The sequence below is a fragment of the Engraulis encrasicolus genome, chromosome 6, assembly GCF_034702125.1.
Source record: "Engraulis encrasicolus isolate BLACKSEA-1 chromosome 6, IST_EnEncr_1.0, whole genome shotgun sequence".
NCBI lineage: Eukaryota > Metazoa > Chordata > Actinopteri > Clupeiformes > Engraulidae > Engraulis > Engraulis encrasicolus.
In genome coordinates, this window is record NC_085862.1 from 32150191 (window position 1) to 32174730 (window position 24540).

The 24540-nt window shown below is 42.2% G+C and overlaps 2 protein-coding genes across 3 annotated transcripts in view; both read left to right on the forward strand.

The window, feature by feature from the left end:
• The first annotated feature begins 2071 nt into the window (after positions 1-2071).
• On the forward strand, positions 2072-10675 carry LOC134451118 (cytochrome P450 2J2-like). Its single transcript, XM_063201302.1, has 9 exons — positions 2072-2350; positions 3565-3721; positions 3895-4044; positions 4595-4755; positions 5110-5286; positions 6104-6245; positions 6351-6538; positions 6969-7110; positions 9740-10675. The coding sequence occupies exons 1-9, from the start codon at positions 2153-2155 to the stop codon at positions 9913-9915; spliced, it is 1491 nt and encodes a 496-aa protein (XP_063057372.1). The 5' UTR covers positions 2072-2152; the 3' UTR covers positions 9916-10675.
• A 636-nt stretch (positions 10676-11311) lies between these two features.
• Positions 11312-24540, forward strand: part of nek1 (NIMA-related kinase 1) — a 61740-nt gene continuing 48511 nt past the window's right edge. Inside the window, exons 1-12 of one of the 2 annotated variants that reach the window (XM_063201301.1) lie at positions 11312-11408; positions 13186-13334; positions 13878-13974; positions 15530-15627; positions 15876-15959; positions 16100-16167; positions 17622-17708; positions 18468-18522; positions 20243-20443; positions 22823-22895; positions 23771-23943; positions 24302-24367. In XM_063201301.1, the coding sequence (XP_063057371.1) occupies positions 13218-13334; positions 13878-13974; positions 15530-15627; positions 15876-15959; positions 16100-16167; positions 17622-17708; positions 18468-18522; positions 20243-20443; positions 22823-22895; positions 23771-23943; positions 24302-24367 (1119 nt within the window). In that variant the 5' untranslated portion in view covers positions 11312-11408; positions 13186-13217. Of the gene's footprint in view, positions 11409-13185; positions 13335-13877; positions 13975-15529; positions 15628-15875; positions 15960-16099; positions 16168-17621; positions 17709-18467; positions 18523-20242; positions 20444-22822; positions 22896-23770; positions 23944-24301; positions 24368-24540 lie in introns of those variants that run through there. The other variant, XM_063201300.1, reaches the window with a different exon arrangement.

Consider the following 24540-nt stretch of genomic DNA (forward strand, 5'->3'; position numbering starts at 1 on the left):
AAATAACAGACGTCCGAACGTTGGGGAGCCCCGTTGAAATGAATGGAGCATTCGACAGATGACGTCACAACCATATAATAAACTTCTTTAATGGGTCATATAATCACTTGAGATGCAGATGCACACACCTTGTCACATGGCTAGACAAGCAGTCAGCCACTTGGGGCACCAAGTCAAAATAGATGGTGAACAAGAGCTCACACCACACTTTAAACTGCAGTAGTGGCATGTTTTGTTTCAAATTCATTCATTTGATGTTAGTATGCACTGATTGGGATGTTATGGTTAGCTGTTGATATGTTGTGTTAGGATAGTCTTTCTCAATGGGGGCGGTACAGCTCCAATGGGGGCGTTGGTGAGCCCTAGGGGGGGACGTTGAGAAAGATACAGTTGAGCAGGGCCAATGTTTAGCTGTAATTGGGTAGCCTGGTCCTGACCATCCCATAATACTACAATTTCATTTCGTATTTATGTAGTGGAGCCAATCCTTTGGCGGAAGTAAGTAGGATGGCTCACGAGGCTAGTAATTGGGGGCATTAGTCCATTTTATTTAATAGTAAGGGGGGGGGCAGTGGCAGGCTTTTGATGAGGTCAAGGGGGCGTTAGGAGGCATAGGATGAGCTCTAGGGGGCGTTTTTTTCAAAAAAGGTTGAAAACCACTGTGTTAGGATGTTATGTTCACCATGGAGATAAGGTAAGGGTAAATGCACTGTTTTAAATGTTGTTTGTATGCAATCATAGTTCGGGAGGAAGCCCGTGGAGTGATCGGTAGCTGTCATTACTGGTCCCGCCTTAGCTGAGATTTACGTAATCCCCCTGCCTTGCGCAAATTGTCCCACCTCCTCCCCAAAATCTGGTCCCACTCTACCATCCTTCTACACACAGGGGGGTGCTAGCGGATCTCATCCCACATGATCTCAGCTTAGAGCATTCCGGGACCGAGGCTACCACATGTCAATTATGCTTATTGTATAGCAAGCTAACTAGTGAATATTTGTTCCAGGGGAAAATGGGGGTCTTTGCCTGGACATAGACGACAGTTGATTTTTTGACACTACCGTATTTGACTCTAAGTCTAGGTCTGCTCTGTTGTCAAACTTGGGGTGGAATATAGTGGGACTGTGCAGGCCTGGATCTACAAATACCAGCGGTGCTCGTACAAACCGGGATTTGGCTTATTTGATAACACTTACTGTGGTGGGAGAGCCCTCAACTCAGGTCACTTCTTGGATGCAGAGGGAAAGTTCAGGAGGAGGGAGGCCTTCCTGCCGTTTTTCTTGGGTGTGCATTTAGTGCAAAACAGTAAATTTTGCCATGTTAATTCAACACTTCATTGGCAGGCCCAGAAGAAGAGTGCAACATTTCACTCCACAAGTGTGGCATTAACACTGCCAATGCTACTGTGCACTATATTGCTATTTCCTTGAGTCTTGAGGTTATTAGAATTCTTCTTTTTTTTTAGAAAACATTTGTTAATTAGACATTTTAGACATTTAGAAGACACTTTCATCCCAAGTGATTCAAAGTCAATAGAATTTTATTTGTTGGCACATTTTATTTCTTTACCCAGGTAAAACAAAACAAACTAGTACAGTGTAGTATAATAGAAAGTGTCTGAAGTGCATTAACATGTTATAAGAGCATTCATACTTTTTGTACTAAGAAAAAGTAAATTCCTAGTAGGCCTATGCTTCTTTTAAGTGTAGGCCTGTAGCCTTCTTAGAATTTAATGTAATTTAGTTGGTCTCAATACACTAAAGAGCTAAATACACTAAACGTGGACTGTGAAGATATTGGTTACAGTGTGCTCCATGAAAGTAGGCCTATAGCCTATTAGTGTGTTGTTTAAGTGTATTTACCGGTAAATAATAGTGAACTTATTGGATGTAGCCTATATTTTGTCGTCTCATTTGCTATAATGTGCTTTTTAAAGTTATTATAGGCCTACTTTTTCAGTGAATGAGATACGGGCTGTGTGCTTTATTTGCTCTAGGCGGCTACTGCAAAACAAAGATTGCTGCAGTAGGCTGTTGCCTCCAGTCTGCAGGTACAGTCGCATGGGGCAGGCGGAGTTTAACTTTAACTTTAAACCTACCATTGCGTGCGAGACTTCAAGATCAGATTTTCCCAAGTGATGGTCGAGGTTTGAGAAATGGCAGCGTTAGCCCATCTTCTAGAACTGGTTGACATAAAAAGCTTTTTACTTTTTCTCTCAATTTTTCTCATCCTGGTTGATTATATCACGTCTAAACCACCAAAGGACTTTCCTCCAGGACCATGGTCATTGCCTTTCATAGGGCACTTGCATCTCTTGACTGACTTCAGCAAAGCCCATCTCCAGTTTGCAAAGGTAGGCTAATTATAATACAGTAATGTGCTGTCCTAACCGTTGACTGCGTAGGAGGCTAAATCATTCCCGCAAGAGTTTTATGTGGGTACAAATCAGAACAAAACAAGGGAACGTTTTAAAACGCATCTAGGCTACCGAAGGAAAGCCGTTGATCTAGGAGGATCTTATTTTGGATAAGCCACACGTTTAGTTGTGTTTTGGAAAGCGTGTCCAAATGTCTGACTGGCAAAGCGCACATACGCTCCCTGTAAATCGTGGATCTCTATTGCCACCGTGCGGTCGTTTTATCTCAACATCAGGGATATACTTCAGGACCACCACCCTAACATGTGCAGTAAAAAAAACGTGAAGAACCAACTTGTTTGAATCTTTCGTTTCGTTGTCACTTCCTGAAGTAGGCTATGCCTTAACGTCTGATTATTAAGTTAACTAATTTGTCACCTGGCTAGGCTTTTTTTATTATTATTATTTAGCCGTTTCCACGTAGCTGGATATTTATGTGGATATTTTTTTCTCCTGCTTGTATTGGTTTTGCATTGGTTTTGGCCTTCCGTTTCCACGTAGATATTTAAAAATCCAGGTGCAGGAGAAAAAATATCCTGTGGGTCTGAAACACATTTGTTACAATGGAGGATTTTTTTTATCCACATGTTGCGTTTCCACGTAGCAGGAGAAAAAAATACCCTGCTAAAAATATCCTGCTACGTGGAAACAGCACCTAAGAATAGCCACCTGAATGAAGCCTGATAATCTAAGTGATCTACATTATGGGTATTTCTCAAAATATAGTGCGCACACTTCCAAGTGTGCTAAGCCTAATTAGTCACGCCCAGTGATTGGATACTCTTGGATGAACTCAATGGAGTATCCAATCACTGGGTGTGACTAATTATGCTGATACATTTGGAAGTGTGCGCACTAGGTTTTGTGAAATACCCAATATCTGTGTTACTAGTTCTCTCTCTTTTTTAACCAATCACCATCACCAATTTCAAATGCTCCTTCTGGCTTTGAATGATTGAATGCATGAATGTAGCCTATACCCTCCATCTCAAATAAATGTTCCCTAATCAGTGACATTGATTATCAATTTCATTTTTTTTCACTGACTGTGACTTGATAAATCCAACATTTATGAGAATCATCCTATTACTTCTCTGCAATGGAAAATTGAAAGAATGTATTATTTTGCTGTTTCTTTGTGTCTCTTCAAGTTTGCAGGAAGATATGGCAATATATTCAACTTCCGGCTTTTCGGTCCAAGACTTGTGGTTCTCAATGGCCATAAACTAGTGAAAGAAGTATATCAAGGAGACAATATTGCAGACAGACCAGTCGTACCTTTATTTGATGATATTATTGGTGGCAAAGGTGAATACATAGCCAAATCATTTTTTTTGTCTCACAGAAATATCATGTGCTCTGTTTTGTGATGCTACTATCATTGTGCAAATACAGAAAAAAGTTATGTTGTTTGTCTGCCAATGACTTGCTGCCTCAATAACACATTAAACACCATTGTCACTGATTAACTCACTGTTTAGGTGTTGTACTGTCGAATGGATATAGTTGGAAACAGCAAAGGAGGTTTGCGCTGCACACTCTGAGAAACTTTGGATTGGGGAAAAGAAGCCTTGAGCCATCTATTCTTCTGGAATGCCGATATCTAAACGAAGCAATTAGCAATGAGCAAGGTAATTACAAATGAAACAAAGTTATATTGCAATCATGACTAACATTAATAAGGCACTGTCTATACCTCAAAATAAGAAAAAAAAATCCTACACGAGTGTAGCCTGGTGAACCAGCGCCACTTTCTGGACGGCAAAATGTTTTGTTAGTCTGGTTTATCAGGCTAACATGAGTGCATTTTAAGTAACAATTCAGGAAACTTGCCAGTGCAACCCCTTAATCCTAAACAGTGTAAAACAGACTTTTTAGTCGTTTGATCTGAAAGGAACATAACCTGCTGGACTCTGGTTATATGCTACAAGTTACAAGTTACAATTTACAAGTTATTATTATTATTATTATTATTATTATTATTATTATTGTTGTTGTTATCATGCAACAACAATTAGGCCTATGTATGCCTACTTGGGTCTTTGTAACGCTTAGCAGTGCATTGTTCTATTTGCCAATTTGACACAATGTAAAAATGGTCCGTGCTGCCTACTACAATTTTTGTCTAACATTACTCAGATGCGTGTCCTCTTTACAGCATTTTTTCTGATTCTACTTTAGGTAAGGCCTTTAACCCGCAATGGCTCGTTAACAACGCTGTGTCCAACATCATCTCTGTGCTGGTGTTTGGGGAGCGTTTTGAGTACACCAACGACACGTACCAGTCCCTCCTGAAGGACATCAATTTAATCTTCATTCTAGAGGCTGACATTTGGGCCCAGGTGACTCTTCCATTTATTTTTGTCAGTCTGCTTTTTCTTCTCTTACAGCTAAGTTAATGTTAGCATGTACTTTATGCAGATGACCGCAGTAGTCTTCATCTGCCTAATGTCTGTATGCAGCTGCTGTGTGTAACATGTTTGATCTGTCCTGCAATGTGCATTATGTGTAGGCTGTTACTAGATGCCTTAATTTCCTTTGAAATCGATAACGTTACTATACTCCACTCCACTCCACTCCACTCTACTCTACTCTGCTCTATTGTACTCTCAATACCCTTGTGATACATGAACAAAAAAACCCAGATTCTGCTATACGCTCACTTCATTTATTGTACTTTTCTGTTGTGTCTGTAGATATACAATGTGTTTCCATGGTTGCTGCGCAGAATTCCTGGTCCTCACAGGAAGCTGTTTGCCGTTTGGAATAAAGTGATTGACTTTGTAAGGACCAAAGTTAAAGAGCATCAAACAGACTACGATCCCTCAAACCCCAGAGACTATATTGACTGCTTCCTTGGAGAAATGGAAAAGGTAGGTTCAGTAGCCAACTAGCCTATCCAATACAAATACAATGGCTGTATTTACAGTAGGCCTTTGTATGACAAATCAAAATTGTGTGGTGGCGTGGCTGTTGATTTGGTGGTTAGTGATTGATAAGACAAGCAAACATATGGGCTGATGGCAAGATCAGGGACAGAGAAATGACTTGACGCAAATGAACTGGCCATAGACATATATATTTGTGGAACTGCTCTCACTACCAAATGGCTCATGTTAAAAAGATTAAATAACAATGTGCATCAAGTCAGTATGGCAGTTACTTGGAAGACCATACAAAATGTAGCTTGATAAACCAGCCTAAATGTGAGATTGGATGTGTAATTTACTCGCAGCCAAAACATGTTGGCGTCCAGCGGGTGGCGCTGGTTTACTAGGTTATACAAAATGTACTCTTTCCCATTGTCGACTATTACTCATTTATCAAAGTCCAATCTCACGCACATCCAGATGCTTTCGGGTGCAGGTTCAAAAGACGTTAAGTTCATAAAATAATGAAAAAAGAACCGCAACACCGATGCTCCCATTTACTTCATTTTAATCTTGTGACGTTTCGGGCCACCCTGGCCCTTCCTCAGACGTCACAAGATTAAAATGTAGTAATTGGGAGCATCGGTGTTGCGGTTCTTTTTTCATTATTTTATGGACTATTACTCATTCACATCAATCACTATCTTTATCTTCACTTGTTGACCCGTGTGCAGGCACGGTAACAATCTCAACAATCTCACCCCTCAAAACGTCTTAACATGTCTCCAATTGCTAAACACTTACTTTTGACTTTCTCTAGTGGAAGAATGACGAAGCAGCAGGTTTCAACGTGGAGAACTTGTGCTACTGCACCCTGGACCTGTTTATAGCTGGAACTGAGACCACGTCCACCACCCTCTCCTGGGGACTGCTGTACATGATGAAGTATCCAGAGATACAGCGTGAGGAAAACAGATCATCTGCTCAGATTTCACCAAACATTCATGTGAGATGTAAAACATAAGTGTATAACTTTAATGTCCATTATTTTGTGGCTCCGTTTTCAGGAAAGGTGCAGGAGGAGATAGATCGAGTGGTGGGATCGTCAAGGCAGCCCTCTGTGGCCGACCGGGAGAACATGCCTTACACGGACGCTGTGATCCATGAGATTCAGAGACTTGGCAACATCCTCCCTTTGAACTTGGTTAGAAGTGCCACAAAGGACACTCAAGTTGGAGACTATGTTATTCCTAAGGTGACTCGGTTCTGCTTTAATCTCTTGAGACACGGCGCCTGTTTTACATTTTCTGTTAAAACAATGGCAATGACCTGATTGTAATGCATTACTAAAGACTCCAGCATTAAAATATTTTCAACGACAACAGTATTGCATTGTTCCACTAGAAAAATGTTGTGCATTATGAGGATACAGAGTCTGTATTTGGGGTTTTGAGGATTGGCCTAAAACTATGGCTAGATGGTCGCCTTGTGGTGCCAGTATATCATATGCACTGGCTACACTGAGATTTAAATTGTTTTTGAATAAGGCTGTAAACCATCTTATTTTGTGGCCATTGACATTTTAAACATGGGAGTTTATGGGAAATGTTTGTCATGTCATAGTGTTATTGTAACATTTAGACTGTAAATGTTTTTCATGGCTATGTATTTTGTTGCTTTCTCAGGGAACAATGGTTGCAGGCGTCCTTAATTCTATTCTGTTTGATGAGAAGGAGTGGGAGACCCCTCACACCTTCAACCCAGCTCACTTCCTCGATGCAGAGGGGAAGTTCAGGAAGAGGGAGGCCTTCCTGCCGTTTTCCTTGGGTGTGTATTTAAGAGGGTCCAGTCTTGCAGATCCAACCTCTGAGGAATTCAATCCACCTGTTGTAGCAATCCCTGAGTACTTATAAAGAATTAAGGCCAATTTATAAATGCAATTTGCATTGCTTACTTGCTGACTTGTCAGTACCAGATGATGCGTCCTTTTTCTATTCAGCCCTTTCCAAGATCTTAGCATGGATATGGGTTTGTTTACCCCATGGGTTTGTTTGAAATGTCAACATACACCAAGTATCACTCCAAAAGTTATGCAACATAGAATTATGCGACACCTTGGGATGATGTTTGGAGTATGTTATGGCATTTCAAATAATAGCCTATTTAAAGAAACCCATACCCCATTAGCTGGGCAAGATCTGGGAAGGGATGAAAAAAAAACTGATTGCATTTGGGTATTGATTAGTCACGGGTAAAAAATTGGTTCGTAAAATAACAGCAAAGACCAGGCAGCAGAGACTCCAGACATGCACTGTTGTAATAACGGTGTTCATATGCAAAAAGATTTTACGGTAGAAGGCGATCAACCAGAAAACAGTATATGTCTGTTCTATCTAGATTACGGTAAATAGCTAGGAGCAGAGACTCCAGCAGTTTACCGTTTCTTAACAGTATTAATATGTACAAAGATTTTACTTTCTCAGAACGAAAGTACAGAAAATACAAAACAAGGTTGTCACTTGGGCAATTACTATACATCATGGAAAGATAAAAAATAAACAACCCTTCAGTGTATAATTAACAGTGAAATTAGTTTGATTCTTGACCTGCAATTGGAGGATAAGTAAATAAATGTCATGCCCCCTTCCCCCACCACAATTGAGGTACCCTGATCATAGTACTGCCCCACCTCTCATCCACCACCATGATTGACACACTCTTACCATTGAACCATTCTGACATACTGCTATCTTAAGATGAAACTTAACATGGGTCATGATAATGATAATGTCAGCTGGGCATGTATATATGAAGTCATAGAAGGGATATAAGATCAGAAGTGTCCCATAATGAAGATTCAATGAAAACAACATTGGGGAAATGGTCTTAAGGGAACCTCATCCACTAAAGTGTGCGAGACAGCAAGCAAGTTAACATGTACTGTTAGCTCACAACTGGTAGCTCACAAAGCAAGGCATCAGATGTAGCAAACAAGCTACTGTAGCAAACGCCATAGCTTGTTGGCTCGCAAAGCTTGCTTGCAAAGTAGTCAAGCAAACGCTATGCTGAGCCACATTAGGCCAGCCAGCAGGTGGGCAAGCAACCACAGCACAGTGAAAATCCATGTTTATATAGAGGTTCAAGAGTACCATGTGACCAGAGTGATCAGGTATTAAGCAGGTGCAAGCAGTAATTAAATCATTACTTAACAGCCCTTAGTAGTCAGGTGAGACCAGGCATTGATTGACAAATTGGTTGGGATGGAAGCAGCTTCCTGCCAGCAGGAGTGTTACAAGTTGTTAAAATGTTTCAATCATTCACCATTTTGTCTCTTTCTTCAGAGACTTAAACTTTGATAAAACAACTAGAGTAGACTTTGCCTTCTTAAAGATGCTTATGTGCACCCTAGTGTACTCCTCTCTACTCTGTGGAAACACAAGGGCCTTTGATGGAACATTGATAAAATGTGTACATTTTGTGCCCTCAGAAAAACTATATTTCTGTAGATTGCAGTAAAGAGTTGGCAGTCGAAACTCCAGATGTTTGCCGTTATTTTTTAAATTATTTTATAGTGAAACCAGACATTCACCAACAATTAACAGTATATTTATACAGACTACGGTAAATATTATTTAATCATATAGATTACGGTAAAGAGTTGGCAGCAGAGACTCCAGATGCTTGCCGTTATTGTTTAATGATTTTATGGTGAAAGGCTGTCAAACAAGACATTCACCAAAACTCTTTCTTCTTCTTTTGAGCACTGAAGTTTCACAACTGGTGTAGTATATCACCACCTGCTGTTGAGGCGGTCTTCACAAGTCTATAGTTCAAGTATAGTACCGTTTTTCTTGACTACTTTAGCCAGTTTTGTTTTTTTTAGCAAGACCTTACAAAGTCCTTTTGCACACAAGATGTTTCATTTGGAAAATTGTAGGAGTTAGTGAAATTGTTATGAATATGCGCTTTTAGGAGTGACTGCTGTATCAAAGCAGTCACAAAAAGCTGTGAATTAAATTCTTCTCATTAATTCTGAATCTGTCAGGGATAAGGGCTTCCTTCTTCAGAATGTTAGATGTCTCCTTGTTCTAGCCATTTCCTCCTATTTTTGTTGTATTTGGTACCGCTGAAAAGAATGAAAGAAAGAATGAAAGAAACATTCTTTCATTCCACATTTTCAAAAATACTGCAGTGCACTGTCATTCAAAACAGCATCCCAGCGTTTTAAGGCCTCTGTCCAAATGTTCAAGTTAAAATTCTCATCATGCACTTCTTATTACAGTACTGAACTGTTTAACATGGAAACAGTAGTGTACTTTTGGAAATTGTCCGTAAGTTTACAGCAATTCGTTAGTGTAGAATGAGCCTTTTGAACATGTGAAATAAAAGTCATTGTATTCCCCATATGTTTAGTATTTGCATGTTGTGTAACCTTAAGTCTCCCTTCTTTTTTCAGGGAAAAGAGTGTGTCTGGGAGAGCAGCTGGCCAGAATGGAGCTGTTCCTGTTCTTCACTTCACTGATGCAGCGATTCACCTTCTCACCACCAGCTGGCGTAGAACCCAGCCTGGAGTCCAAACTTGCAGTCACTCGCAGTCCCCAATCCTACCAACTGTGTGCTGACCCTCGCTAAAATGTATATAGGCCAATTAATGTTGTTGCTTTTTTGACATTTATTTAGGCCTACTGTAAAGGAATATTATAAGTATTTTTTCAGTATGGTAACTAGGGCTGGGTAAAATAATTGAGATCGATCGAATCGAAATTCACATAATCGTTTCACAGGGCACAAAATCGATTTTTTTGGTTCTTTTTCTTTTTGTTCTTTTTGTTCAATTTAGGTCTATGGAAAATACCCAGTAGGTATTAGTCAATCAGGCCTAGGCCTACTTATTACAAATTAGCAATCTGTTAACACTGTCAAGCCACAGCCCTTGACATTTTTATATAAAAATAGGCAACAGCATCTTTTGGGGGAAATCCTGGCACCAAGAAGAGAACGGATTGAATCGATTCGGAATGAATCGAATCGAAACGAATTGAATCGTGATTAATCGATTGAAAGCCCTACGAATCGAAATCGAATCGATACAGGAACATGGCTGCGATACCCAGCCCTAATGGTAACATGTGTGACTAGCTAAACTGATAACTTCCAGCAGGTTGCTGTTCTGTAGCACAATACAACATTGATGAGCAAATATTACTAAAGCAGGACAAAACAAACGAAAACAGGGCCTAGATATTGAATGATATCCACAGGTTGTGCTTTGAGCAAATGAAAACGTCATTTTTCATGCTGTGTGGACGGGCAGAGGTTGTTGTGGACTTATATTCGCTTTCATGCATGCATTATGTTCACTGAATAAAGGTAAATATGACAAAGATCAAAAGGAGCCTTTGCATTGCCTAGTTTCTGTTCAGTTCAAAACTTGCACCTATGACCATACAGAAATGACTAATTAATTAGGCCTACCTTTATTATTATAGGCCTACAAAAATGTGCCAAATGAATAGGCCTGATTACTCGCCTACTACCAGTGGCCTACAAATGATGAGGATTTTGAAATGCTATGAAAAATGTTTGATAGGCCAATTTACACTAGCCATATTGCTGTGGATTTGACAATGCCATAGCCTAATAAAATAAAGGCAGCAACTATGCCCAGTGCAGATATGCCTATAGGCCTATAAAATGTGCTACTTTATATTAGGCCAAGAGATACACAAAGTTTACAATATGCAGGCTTAATTATACAGTTATACATATTCCATGAATTGAAATGGAAGTCAATTAGGAAATGCCAACTTTTTCATCAGATAGGCCTAGGTCTACAATCCAGAGTCTAGCTCTGATACAGAGAGGATACAATTAGAGTGGTTTGTAAGACCGGCTTTGATACAATGTAGAACTAGAATGAAGACGTTGCTAAGGAGAGTTAAACATAGGCACACAAACTTGCCTAAAATGACAGCTGAAAGGGCCACTTGAAACACAGTGTCAGCGCGTTTGTCCAATCAGATGCGAGGGATATCTGTAGACAGTTTGAGATTGCCGCCCATGACTACAGCAGGACAGACGTCTCGCGAGTAGGTTTGGCGCATCGTTGGAGTGCAGTGTCAGAGGTAATGTTGATGAAATGTCTAGTTTTGTACAGGGTGTTGCATGTCACGAAATTATGTGGTCTGTGAAAATGTCTTGTCATGTGAGAAACGCTTCTGAGGATGCGAGCTAGCTTTTATTTGCTTGATACGATAGCTGAGTTGCTACGCTGACGGACAGAAAAATCATCATAACTTGGCTATTCAAGCTAGCTAGAAATGGACTAGCCAAAGAGATGCTGTTTGTTGAACAGAGGGATGCACTCTTCACTTATGTTCGAGAAGACATTCCGCGTTTACACTTGTGACTAACTTCTTAAACATGAATAGCTCATTGATGAAAGTGTAAGCTGTAGGAGCCATCATGTCCAAGCTGACTGCACTAGGGTGGGGTGAATAAATGTCAAATCTTTTGTGCGTTATTGACACGTTACCGTTATTGTTCGTCACTTATTTAAGAAAGGTTATGTGTTGTTTTGAAGAAGAACGCGTGTCTAATGTCAAACTGCATATCTTTAGCGTTTTTGTATGGCTGTGTGTTTTTCTTACGTTTTGCCGAATTGTGTGTCCCAAGCTTGTTGGTGTCCCGTAGCCTCACCATTCGTGACCTAAGAAAGCACCTTCTGTTCTGGGCATGCCCACTGTCCCGAAACCCAAGCACTTCACTTAACCTAGCATTACCACCCATTGAATGGGTTGTCTCAAAACGGTCCCGTGATGGATATTTGACTCCAGATTCAAACTATTCCTTGCGTAACATTGAGCGGTAGCTGCTACATCTTCTGTGTAGTGTGGGTGACAAAAGTCAAAGAAACTGTTCTGTGAAAGTGTTATCGCTAGACTGTTGGCAAGGCATAAATGGGCTTACCCTAATTCTGCCTGACATGTTATAACTAATTCATCGGTGCACAAACTGGAGGCCCTCTTTTGCTTTTGGGATACGTGCTTCTAGTCTACCACTGTGTTTCCAAAATAGTTCTAAAGGCGGAGCAGTGAGTGGTTTATCACCTGTCTGGTGAGGAAGGATAGGACTGTGAGGATGCTGTTCCCCATATCTGTCTCAGTGCCAGATTTGAATGGTCCTCTCATAATAGTTGATATTCGTGCAGTGCGCAACACACAGCATGTTGTCAGTCAGGCACTGTGCAGATTTTGTTTACCTGGCAACCACCTACAAAGGGTTGAACATAAACTGCCACAATAAGTTACTGTTGTCTTGAGACATGGTGAACATATAATACGCATAAGCTGAGGAAAGAAAACATTATTTTACAACATTTCGGTTGTCTTTATTGTATAACTGAAGTCTTTGTGCTGCTTGTATTGTAGCGTTAGTCCTTGGAAATGTGTCATGTGCACAGGTGGTGGAAATGTCGCTCTCTCAATGGGCTACCATGGCATGCTGGAGAGAGGTCGTGAGCGTAATTAATCACATGCCAAGCTGATGGATATGCTGCACATGTTGTCATTTCTGCTGCTATTGCTATTAAAAAAAACATGTGCACACGCACGCACCTCATGCATGTCTACGTAGGTACACAAAAGGCAATTCGTTCTTGTTTTGAATAGTAAATAGCGCTAGTGTGTTGTTTCCCATGACAAACCGAGGAGCACCAGCAGCTGCATTTTATAGCACAAAGGGAGTCATTGCACACCGATTTGACTTCTGGTTGTGGTGATCAGTTGCGTCGATGAGGCCTAGATTCTGTCTTGAATGTTAGTGTGCATCTGATCTGTCTGATGATCTGTGTTGCTTTTCCATCTGTGCTTCTCTTTACTGATGGCTGCCGGCTGTTTACAGTCCCAGAATGAAGGATCAGCCCTTCGAGGACCATGGAGAAATATGAGAAGGTGAAGAAAATTGGAGAAGGCTCTTTTGGGAAAGCGTTCCTGGTGAAGTCCAAGGAAGATGGCCGGCAGTTTGTCATCAAGGAGATCGGCATCTCCAGGGTACGTATTACCTCTCCAGGGGACATCTTCAGGCTTGTATGAAGTCGGGTGGTGTTTTGGAGGACCGGAGGATGAGTGCGGCGGTGTGGGGTGTGGATATAATAGCCTAGGGTCCGAGTAAACCTTTGTCCTTCCATCCTTTCCTGTGACCTCATGGCCTCATGGTGCAAGGCTCCACATAATCAATGATCAAAGGTTTTAATCAATATCTTGCACAACAAATAATTTAGCGGTCATTCCCTTCTTTGCGATTTGCGATTTGGATGCTGAACAGAAGAAAGCTCCCAAAAAGTTGTTCTGTGCTCATTGACCGCAGGGAAACATTTATTGTTTCTCCACTGAGGCGGAGTAACTCTGAGCCAAGAGGCCATAGACCATAGGAAAGACTGGTAGGACAAAGATTGACTTTCACCCCTTGTGTTAAATGCCCACTATCTTCTGGATGCTGTTGTTCCATAAAGATTTTTTTTTGTTTATCAAAATATATGGGTATGTATAAACGGCCTCTAAGACCTAATACTGACTGTACTGTCTTTTCAACAGATGTCAAACAAAGAGAGGCAGGAGTCGCGAAAAGAAGTGGCTGTCCTTGCCAACATGAGCCACCCCAACATCGTCCAGTATAAGGAGTCCTTTGAAGGTACAGCTTGCCTTGCTCTTTGCCATTTTTTAAAATTCTTTGGCTTTAAGATTTATTCAGATAGGAGAGAGGAGAGAGGAGAGAGGAGAGAGGAGAGAGAGAGAGAGAGAGAGAGAGAGAGAATCTGGGATCCGGAATCGAACCCAGGTTCCTGGCATATCAGTACAGCGCCTCAGCCATTTGAGCCACAGTTGAAGCCCTCTGCAGGGCTCTTACAAGCACTTGCCCTGTTAAACTGCTCACTGTTTATCACAACATTAAACATTATGCTGCACGATCATGCATGCAGACCAAAATAATTGAGCGAATAGGTGATTGGTTGAATGTTAACTGGCTGCAGTAAAGTTTGATCACCAGTGTCGTTACCGAGTCAGTTATGCATGTACGCCGTGCATGCCCAGATGATTCTACGCTGTGCATGCTCTCTCTGATAAATGCAGTTGGCCAGCTAATGACTTTCCCTGCTCGCTGCACTCCATGACATTAATGTGATGAATAGGTGTGCCAGAGTGATGTCTACTGCAGTACTGGATCATACCATCTTGGTATACAAGATCTAAGATGTGTGTCTCTGTGGGTGTGTCTGTGTAGGTCTGTGTCTTTGTGTGTGTTTGTGTCTTTGTGCGTTTGTGTCTCTGCATGTGTGTTTGCACATGCGAAAGGGACTCTGTGTGATTGAATGAATGAAAGGAAATGGAGGTCTTAATTACGTTAGGGAGGAAGGGCTGCCTGTCTGTGTTGTCGCATCCATCCCGAGGATTTCTGACACTGACAGTCACTGATGTTCACTGATTGTTCGTAGAGCGACATCTCAAGGCTGGCTGGGTTTGTTTTCCTTCATAAAATGTCATGTCTAATTTGCCATGACTGTGTGTGCAAAGGAGCGCCCGTTTTAGAAACAGGCCCCCGGAGTCTCATGGGCAAAACACTTAGGGTACACGATGCTCTGCTAAACCTAGAAAAGATGTCAGTTTGGACACACACACGGTTTCATTGTGTTATTTTGTTAGCCAGGCCGTGCCCTCCTAGTGACGCAACAGCTTCAGCGTTGCTACCAGTCAGGTCAAGAGTCATTGCAAGTACTTTCTGAGTTCCCGCAAATACGGGAACTCCTTCCACTTTGTTGGGAAGTAAGCAATCATTAGAAAACCAAGGGAGGAAATTTGGAAAATTCTGTTTGGGAAATGTTAATTGTTATGCTTTTGGTTAGACCAAGTCTCAAAGAGATTTGAAAATTGATGATAATCAGACTATTATTTTGTTGTCCTGTCTTTTTTTAAAGATTTTTTTTGGTCTTTTTTGACTTTATTTGATAGGACGGTGTGAGAGGTGGACAGGAAGCGAATTGGGAGGGAGACAGAGAGGGGTCGGTAAAGAACCTGGGCCGGGAATTGAACCCGGGTCAGCCACATGGCAAGCGAGTGACCTACGGGTTGGCCACGGCAGGGCCTTGTTTTCCTGTCTTTATCTGTACTAATTTAATCTTCTGTTCTGGTTTTCTTCCTCTTCCTCTCCCATTCCTCCTTTCTTCCCCCTGCTATCCCTTTCTCTGCAGAGAGTGGCTGCTTGTATATAGTGATGGACTACTGTGAGGGAGGAGACCTGTTTAAGAAGATAAACTCTCAGAAAGGGGTTCTCTTTCCAGAGGAGCAGGTACAATCCAATTAACCCAGAATTTAGCCATGGACATATGGATGTTGTATAGTTGAGTTTAGCTGCCCACCCCTCTTATTATACACACACACGCACACACTTTTGATTTAATAGCAATACTTTCCTCCTCTTGCACATGCACGAGCACACACACACGTGCACACACACGTCCAAGGACTTCAGTTTACTAACGTCAAGGTGACTTTGATCAAATTGAATTCAAATTGATTTTTACATTACTCTTCCAGATTCTGGACTGGCTTGTGCAAATCTGCCTGGCACTGAAGCACGTGCACGACCGCAAAATTCTCCACAGAGACATCAAGTCACAGGTAAGATGGAGGTAGACGAGACGCCTCAACTATTCTGCACATTGTTTTTGCTTGTTAAATATGCATGCAGACCCACATCAGACCAGGGGGTCCATGCTCCTCTGTGCTCAAAGTGTTTCTTGTCATTTTGCTTTTCATAGAACATCTTCCTGACCAAAGATGGCACTGTACAGCTGGGGGACTTTGGGATCGCCAGAGTGCTGAACAGGTGAGAGTCTGTGCAAGAGAGAAGCTGGAGCACACTACAGGTACCCTTCAATATCTAAACGCCCGTACTCCCCTTTTGCTTGTGGCCTCGAGCTTTGACTGCGCCCGCCTCCGTTGTGAAAAGGATAAAGTTTCCCAGCTATCAACCTAGGCAGAGCCATTTTTGAGGGACTTTTGCTCATTAAACATCCTGATTGCAAATGAGAAAATTACCTTTGATTTGTGCTTTTGCTAGATATTGAATAAAATTCTATCGTCAATGTCTTGTCTTGCATCACATCACAAGGCCACAAGCAAAAGGAGAGGATGGGAGGCTAGATATTGAAAGGGACCCTACAGCTTGAGGTTTTAACTTTTTTCTGAGGTGCAACCATGTAGCTACAGCTTGAAGTTTTAACAATTTCTTAGTTGCAAATGTTAAGCTGCAGCGTGCTCCAGCTTCTCTCTCCAATTTATGTTTGTCACATTGTGATGCAGCAGCAAGCATCGGGATGAGTAGGAATGGGTAGTCTCCCAATTCGATTTAAAGTAATACTGTCCCATTTTTGGAAATAAGCTTATTTTACACCTTTCCTTGACTTAAATAATAGGGTTTTACCGTTCTCTTGTACTTTCAACCGTTCCCTAGGTATGGCAGTGCAAATTTTACCTTCAAGCTAGCAGTTAACATTGAGTCCTATGAGACCAGCTGGCGCCTAACTGGTCTCATAGGACTCGATGTTAACTGCTAGCTTGGAGGTAAAAAAACCCAGAGAACGGTTGAAAGTATAGGAGAGCGGCAAAACCCTATTATTTAACTCAAGGGGAGGTGTAAAATAAGCTTATTTCCAAAAATGGGACAGTATCACTTTAAAGGGACACTGTGCAGGAAATGGTAAAAAAGGTACTGCAACTATGCTGCTCATTGAAACTGGGTTGCCTATTGCCAAATTTGATCTTTACATGAAAGTTTACTAAGTAATAAACAAATATTTTCTAGTAAGGTCCAAGTACAGTCATTTTGCAGCTAAAAATGGCTACTTTTGGAAATTCAAAATGGCGGACCATGGAGAAGATCCCCCTTTTCATGTATGAAAAGTGCAATTTTTCCAGTCATAATGAATACTTAGAATTTGATGCTGGTGGTAATGGGCAGCATGAATTCTGGAAATAAACAACTAAAAAAAATCTCACACAGTGTCCCTTTGAAGCTACAGTACATGTGGGTTGCACACTATGCTCAAACCTTCTCTTATGTGAGTTCAGCAGCTAGGAAGTTCAGAGGACACCAAGTTCAGCACTGATTGCCCTGCTCTGTGCACTAACCTCATTATGTGTTTGTTTACTGTATTCCTCTGCATGTCTGTACGTTGTTGATGCTCTGCTTTTGTTAATCACATTGGATAAAAGCATCTGCTAAGTGTGTTTTCTCTCTGTCTCTGTCTCTGTCTCTGTGTTTGTCTGTCTCTATTGCAGCACTGTGGAGTTGGCCAGAACATGCATTGGGACCCCCTACTATCTCTCACCAGAGATTTGCGAGAACAAACCCTACAATAACAAGAGGTAAGCCAAAGGACCGGTCCTTTGCTCTATGTCTGCATGATTGTGTGTGTTGGTGTTGGTGTTTTGAATGTTCCTAATGGCACATGTGTCATCTGCCAAGATAAAAGCAGTCTATATAGACTGCCATATGATACACTATTGTGATGACTGAAGGTATACACACACACACACTCACACAGCAGGCCCAAAGGCAAACGCTGGGGAGCGGAGAGATGCTTAGTCAGTACTCGGGGTAGTCATTACACTGATGAGGTGAAGTCATGCTCTGCAGTGTCGCTCTTCAGCCTCAGCCAGACCGTCTCAGTTACCCCTAAAGCGGGAAGTCGATATTGATTTCCCTTTTACATGTCGTTTGTCCTCTGTGTAACCCCTGGTGGCGGGCGTATATAGTCGATAATAATATATTCTTAATTAAACTTTGGTCTCTTGAATGTCTTCTATGAATTCATTCCATATCACATTTTTTTAGACATATCGATATTCTGTGTTGTTGGTTTGATGTGGTTTGTGACAAAGGAGATTTGTGTGTGAAATTTGATGAAGTTGTTGTGCCATATGTTGTAGTTGTAAAAAAATGTCAACACCCATGACGTATGAACAGTAAGTTTCCTCCGCCCCCCCCCCCCAACCAAACAACCACCACAAACAACTCATTCCTCTTCTTGATGCCCCATTATTTTTTTTTCTATTCCTCCTTCTTTCCTTTTTTCCCTTCCTGACCTCACCCTCTCTCCTCTCTGTTCATTCCTCTGTTTGTAGTGACATTTGGGCCTTAGGGTGTGTCCTGTACGAAATGTGCACGCTTAAGCATGCAGTAAGTACCCAGTCGATGTGCTATTTCCTGTGTTTGTGTGTGTTTTTGTGACCGTATCTGGTTTGACACAATTTAATTGTCTGGCCAGATCTGGGTGTGAAATTTCATCCCTTTCCCAGAGGGTTAACTACAGTGGTCCCCTGCTGGTCCTTTCAGTGTCCAGTGTCAATATATGCAAGTGAAATATTACAAGCATTATTGTAGACCAGGGATGGGCAACTGGAGGCCTGGGGGCCATATGCGCCCCGTCTCCTCATTCTGTGCGGCCCATAGATCAAACATAATTAAAAATAATAATAATAACCTGATTTTTAGAACAAAAAATACTGAATCAATCCATTGTAATTGTACTGTGGGGCAATAGCGAACACTCGTATTCTTTCCAAACAATATCGGCAGTCAGTGACAGTGAGCAACTGACTACACCTTAAACTCTCTGAGTTGCAGTCAGATCTGTGGTCATAGGGCACACCGATGGTGGCAATTAAAAATTATTGCCATCATTATCAAAATTGCCCGTGCCTGCTGTAGACACATGTAATAATATGACTTACCAAGCACTGTTAAGCGTGCAGATGCTAGTTAGGTGTGTTTGAAAGGATGTTCCACCCACAGACCTATACTAACCTAGACTGGCAATTCAGTTCAAGGCACTAGCAGAATTTCAGATTGACTGGGCGCAGCCATCTCTGCATTTTTCCCGCCCCAGCGGCTCCTCCCACAGACATTGCTCCTCCTAGTGAAGACTATCAGAGCTGTGAGCCATAGGAATGCATACGATTTCAAACTGTGACTACAACGTTATCAAAGTGGGTTTCAATGATTTTCTGTATGATTTTGACAAATCGTAACATCTATATTGTCACTCCAGGAAAGAAATCACCCTCACTACCACCAAACGTTTTATTAGAGACCTAGAAGTTGAGCGATCTTGCCAGATCGGACGGTTTCCCGTTAAATCGGGCCGTTTAGGAAGGCGGTCTTCGGGTAGAAAAGGGCACACGATCATCATTTCATCTGGCAACCCTGTCGAAACTCTATTCGTTGCAGCAATGCAGCTTACGGTTTGAGGCTATTTTGTGATACTGAATCGGTCATGCTTGTGTGTATGCAACTTATTTGGTATAATTTACTCTGAGTTATTGACAACTATGTATATAGGTGTGTATATAACCCATACATTCAGTAAAGCTGACTGTGCAAGCTTCCCAGAAGACGCTGATGGTAACCTAGCAACTTCACGAGCCCAGACAGAAAGATATGACAGACCCTCGTCTTCGCATGTAATGGCATTGTACAACATTATGCTGTGTTGTATTGTGTTGTATTATATGATGTTGTGTTATTATTATAGATACACAACACATACGGCAAACGAAGCATTACATTATTTCGACACTTTTAGAAGTTCATTTCACATACAGGAAGAACTTTGCTTATGGACTGATTACGTCATTACGTAAAAGTCTGTGGTTACGGGAGTCTTCACCAAGATGGTGGTCTGCTTTGGTCTGACTGCTGAGAAATCCGAAAATTTCGAGGCCCATTGCCAGTCTAGGTTAGTATAGGTCTGTGGTTCCACCAGAAATATTCCATTGAATTTAATTCAAGTGAACATTTTGGTGCGTGTGTGTGTGATTGAGAGATTATATGATAAAAATAATTTCCTCCATTCTCCCACAAACTTCTTGCTTGATAAAGTGCTGGTGTGTCCTGTTAGTTTGAAGCAGGGAACATGAAGAACTTGGTTCTGAAGATCATCCGTGGTTCCTACCCCCCGGTCTCCATGCATTACTCCCAGGACCTGCGCTGTCTGCTGGGCCTTCTGTTCCGACGAAACCCCCGGGAGAGACCGTCTGTCTGCACTATCCTGGACAAGTCATTCCTCTCACGCAGGATACACAAGTTTCTCACACCACAGGTGAGCTACATGAATTTAACCATGCACACTTTGTTACAGGTGTAACTCTGATGTGTCCTGGGGGATATATCAAGAAGCTGGTTTAGTAGTAAACAAGATTAAGGTAGTGATAAATCACCCAATAGAAGAGCTTGGAATCCTCATTTTCATTACTAAATAACACTGGCAAGTTTTTTATTAGCAGGTTTACCACTTCCTGTATATTAACTTAGCCAGGTTCATCACGCAAACATGTTGTTGGAATACCCCCTGACATTATGCATTGAACTTCTTGAAATACAAATCTGCTTTTGGAGAGATGTGTTTACCTGCACTTGAACATCATTGTGAGACGCGCATTAAGCTATTTGCCAGCATTTGACATCAATATCAGACTTCTTTTTAATTGAGAAGCATACGTAGTAATCTGTAATACCTTGACTTCCTGGAAGGGGTTGGCCCATTTATAGCGATGACTGACTGTGATTAAGTGCATTCGAGTAGTCGTCAACGCATGCATGCGCATTTAGACAGCAATGCACTCTGGATGAAAATGCTGCATGACTGTTAGATTTCCTGTCAAACTTCAACATTTCGGTGATGTTGCGTTGACGAGGTGACATGTCACATGGTGTCAAACTATCGCGGGATGAATGCGACTGCAGTCAAATCTTGCAAACTCTGCAGTTGCTTATCCCCTTCAACGCTCGTCTGCAGACCGCCTACGACTTCACGCACCCATGAACTGGTTGGTCAACAACTCACTCACGTGTTTGTATATGAGTCTTGTCTCACACCTCTACACAAGTTTGTGCAGGTCCCCACTTCAGCTCCCCACTTCAGCTCCTCCTCACTGCCTGTCCCCCCACTCCTCACACGTGGTGTGTTATGGTGCATTCCCCAGGGTTGGGAGATAGGATGTTTCTGACCTCCTACTTGCTGAAATGCATTGGAACGCCTGTTGAAGCGGAATGTTCAAGTCGTGAGCTGGAGCAAAAGCGAAGCAAACCGACTTCGCCCCATTGACTATCGTGATGTCATCACAGCAATGGCAGCGCACAGTGTTAGGAATAGTTTATGTTGCATATCACCATTGTAGCGAAGGGGAGTAGAGTTGCCCAGCTGGGACTCGAACCCAGAACTTCTGGGGTAGTAAACCGGGGCTCTGACCGCTACACCAAAGAGCCAGGCTCGTTGGCATGTTAGTCAGAACACACCCACAACCCTAGTGATGGTCACTCCATCACAACCATTCTATGGACAAATACAGTTGATTCGGACAGGTTAACGGTTGCAAAACAGCCTGTTAACTTTTCTACGGTGTAGTTATATTGACATTGCGTATTTCAAAGATGAAATGCGGCTAAATGAAAATAACGCATGATGTTTACATTGCTGACATCTTTGAGAAGTGGATATGTAGTTTTTGTCCCTCCATGTTTGTAGTTTGTTTGACTTGCTGGTTGGAACGCTTTCAAGTGGGAGGTAGCTGCCTTCTTGTTGCCTACTAGGAAGCTCCTACCTCTGGGGAATGCACCATTAGTAAAGCAAACTGGTGCGAGCTCATTGTCTCGTTCATATTTGTGGCCAACTTTAAATGCGCTGTATTTAATAACACCCACATCGTGACAACAAGTTCTCGCTCACGTGCTTCGTCAATGTTGGTCGACAGCAACGAAGTCGTATGGGGCTAGTGCTTTCCCATTTGCGGACTCCTGTCCTGGCCTTGCGTTTTGCTGAAGCCCCACCTCCATGGAGAAAACAATTAAGTTTCCCCGCTGTCAGCCTAGCCACAACAACTTCTGGGGGACTGTTCTTCATTCACCATCCTGATTGCAAATGAGAAAATGACATAAGAATTGCGCTTTTGCAGAATATTGCATTAAACTTCTGTCGTCTGTGACACCACGAGGCCATAAGCAGGCAAGTGAGCAAGGGAGGACGGGAGTCCGCATATTAGAAAGAACCCTGTCTGAATTCCAATATGCAGACTTGCGCCCTCCACTTGTGCTTGTGGCCTCGTACCAGGAAGTAATATGTTGTGATGACATCACTGATAACAGCATTGTATTTCAATATCTTGCAAAAGCTCAATTGTAAAGTCATTTTTTCATTTGCAAACTGGATGATGAATAAAAAACAGTCCCCCTAAAGTTGTTGTGGCTAGGCTGACAGCTGGGAAATTGTATTGTTTTCTCCACGGAGGCAGGGCGAGGCCACAAGCACAAGTGGAGGGCGGGAGTCTACATATTGGAATGCAGCCCGTCTGTCTGCCTGTGTGTCCACCGAGACTGTTTTCGGCCACCTTCGTGTGGCGCCAAATAAGCAGTATAACGCACATCCATCATGGGCCAGTAAGGCAGACGGCTCTTTCTGATTGCTCTCTTGTTTTGTCTTCAGCTCATTGCTCAGGAATTCAGCCATGCCGCTATCCTCAAGTCACCCAAACCGTCGGTGGCACACAGTCAAGCAGGTACTGTCTCTCGCCTCTGGCTCTCATTATGTTTCCACCTTTAAAATATGTACACATTTGTATATCTCTCGTTCATGGACTTCAAGGTGACTGAGAATAAAAAAAAAATAAAAAAAAAAGCCCCACTGTTTTAGCTTGTCTGTATTCATCTGTGCCTTTCGTTTGTGAAGATGTTTTTCCTGGTAATTTGGAGAGGAGAAGACATTAAGAAGCGTTATCCTTGGCTGCTCATTGCTGTCCTTGGCATCATTAAGCAGGCTTCCTTCCAACTTCACGTAATTCATGCAGTCAGTGCTAAGTGGGAAGCGCATAAAACGAGCACTCATCTGACAATTTGCAGTCCAAATATCCCACTAACATGCCCCTTGTAAAGCAATGTGCAAAACGATGGCAGTAGCCGAATGAAATCCCAGCCGTTGTTGGTACATGAATTGACTAATTAAATTAATAATAATAAATAATAATATTTTTATTATTATTTTTTTTTTTTTAAAGCGCCAATTGAATAAGAAAGTAGCTGATTGTCAACCAACAACCATTTTAAAAAAAAAAAATAATTTACCACAGTCCTCTACTAATGTCTACAAATGTGCACATTAAATACTTTAAGCATTTGTATTTGCTGAATAGAAGAATAGTGATTAATTATGAGCACCAAAGTGTGCAGACCACTGTCACACCTCATGGTAGACTAAACAATAACCAATGGCTTAAATGAAAACATAAAATACTTAATTTTGTCATTGGAGTTATGTGTTGGTTATTATTAGCCTCATACACCATTTAAACAAGTCGTTGCGGACACCCTGTGTCCACATGCGTAGTATATCAGCTATTCTAGTTCTAATATCTTCATCCTTACGTATATCCTTCAGCCAAGCGCCCAGCCTCTGGTCCAGCCGCTGTGTCCCCCGCCCAGAAGATTACCAAACCAGCTGCCAAATACGGAGTGCCTTTGAACGGCAGGAGAGCCTCGGACGTGGCACGCCGGCCAGCCGAAGCTGCCAAGAGGCCCGTCGAGAGGAAGCCTCTGCCCAAACCTAAACAGGTGAGTGGAGATGGATGGACACCCTTGGTGGTCGCCCCACAGATCGAGCATGGAAGCAGCATAGGTTAGCTGGGATCCTTGTCATTTCTTGGAGGGTGTGTGTGGATGTACTCGTATTTGTGTGTGTGTGTGTGTGTGTGTGTGTGTGTGTGTGTGTGTGTGTGTGTGTGTGTGTGTGTGTGTGTGTGTGTGTGTGTGTGTGTGTGTGTGTGTGTGTGTGTCTTTGTGTGTGTCTTTGTGTGTGTCTTTGTGTGTGTGTTTGTGTATACAAGAGAGAGTGTGAGAGTGTAAGAGATGCTTAGGGTGTACTTGTGTGTGTTGTGCCTGAGACTGATCCCCCTGGTGTCGTGTCATCCAGGCCCCTCCCCCAGCAGTGCCTCAGAGGAGAGTGAGTCGCATTGAGGAGGAGAGAAAGAAGTCTGAGGTACCAGTGTTGGCGCCCCCTATCTCCCAACCCTTGGCATTAACTTTCTACTATCTCCCACTGTCCACCTTCACCCTCTCTGACACAGACACACAGACACACAGACACACAGACACACAGACACACAGACACCACACACACACACACACACACACACACACACACACACACAC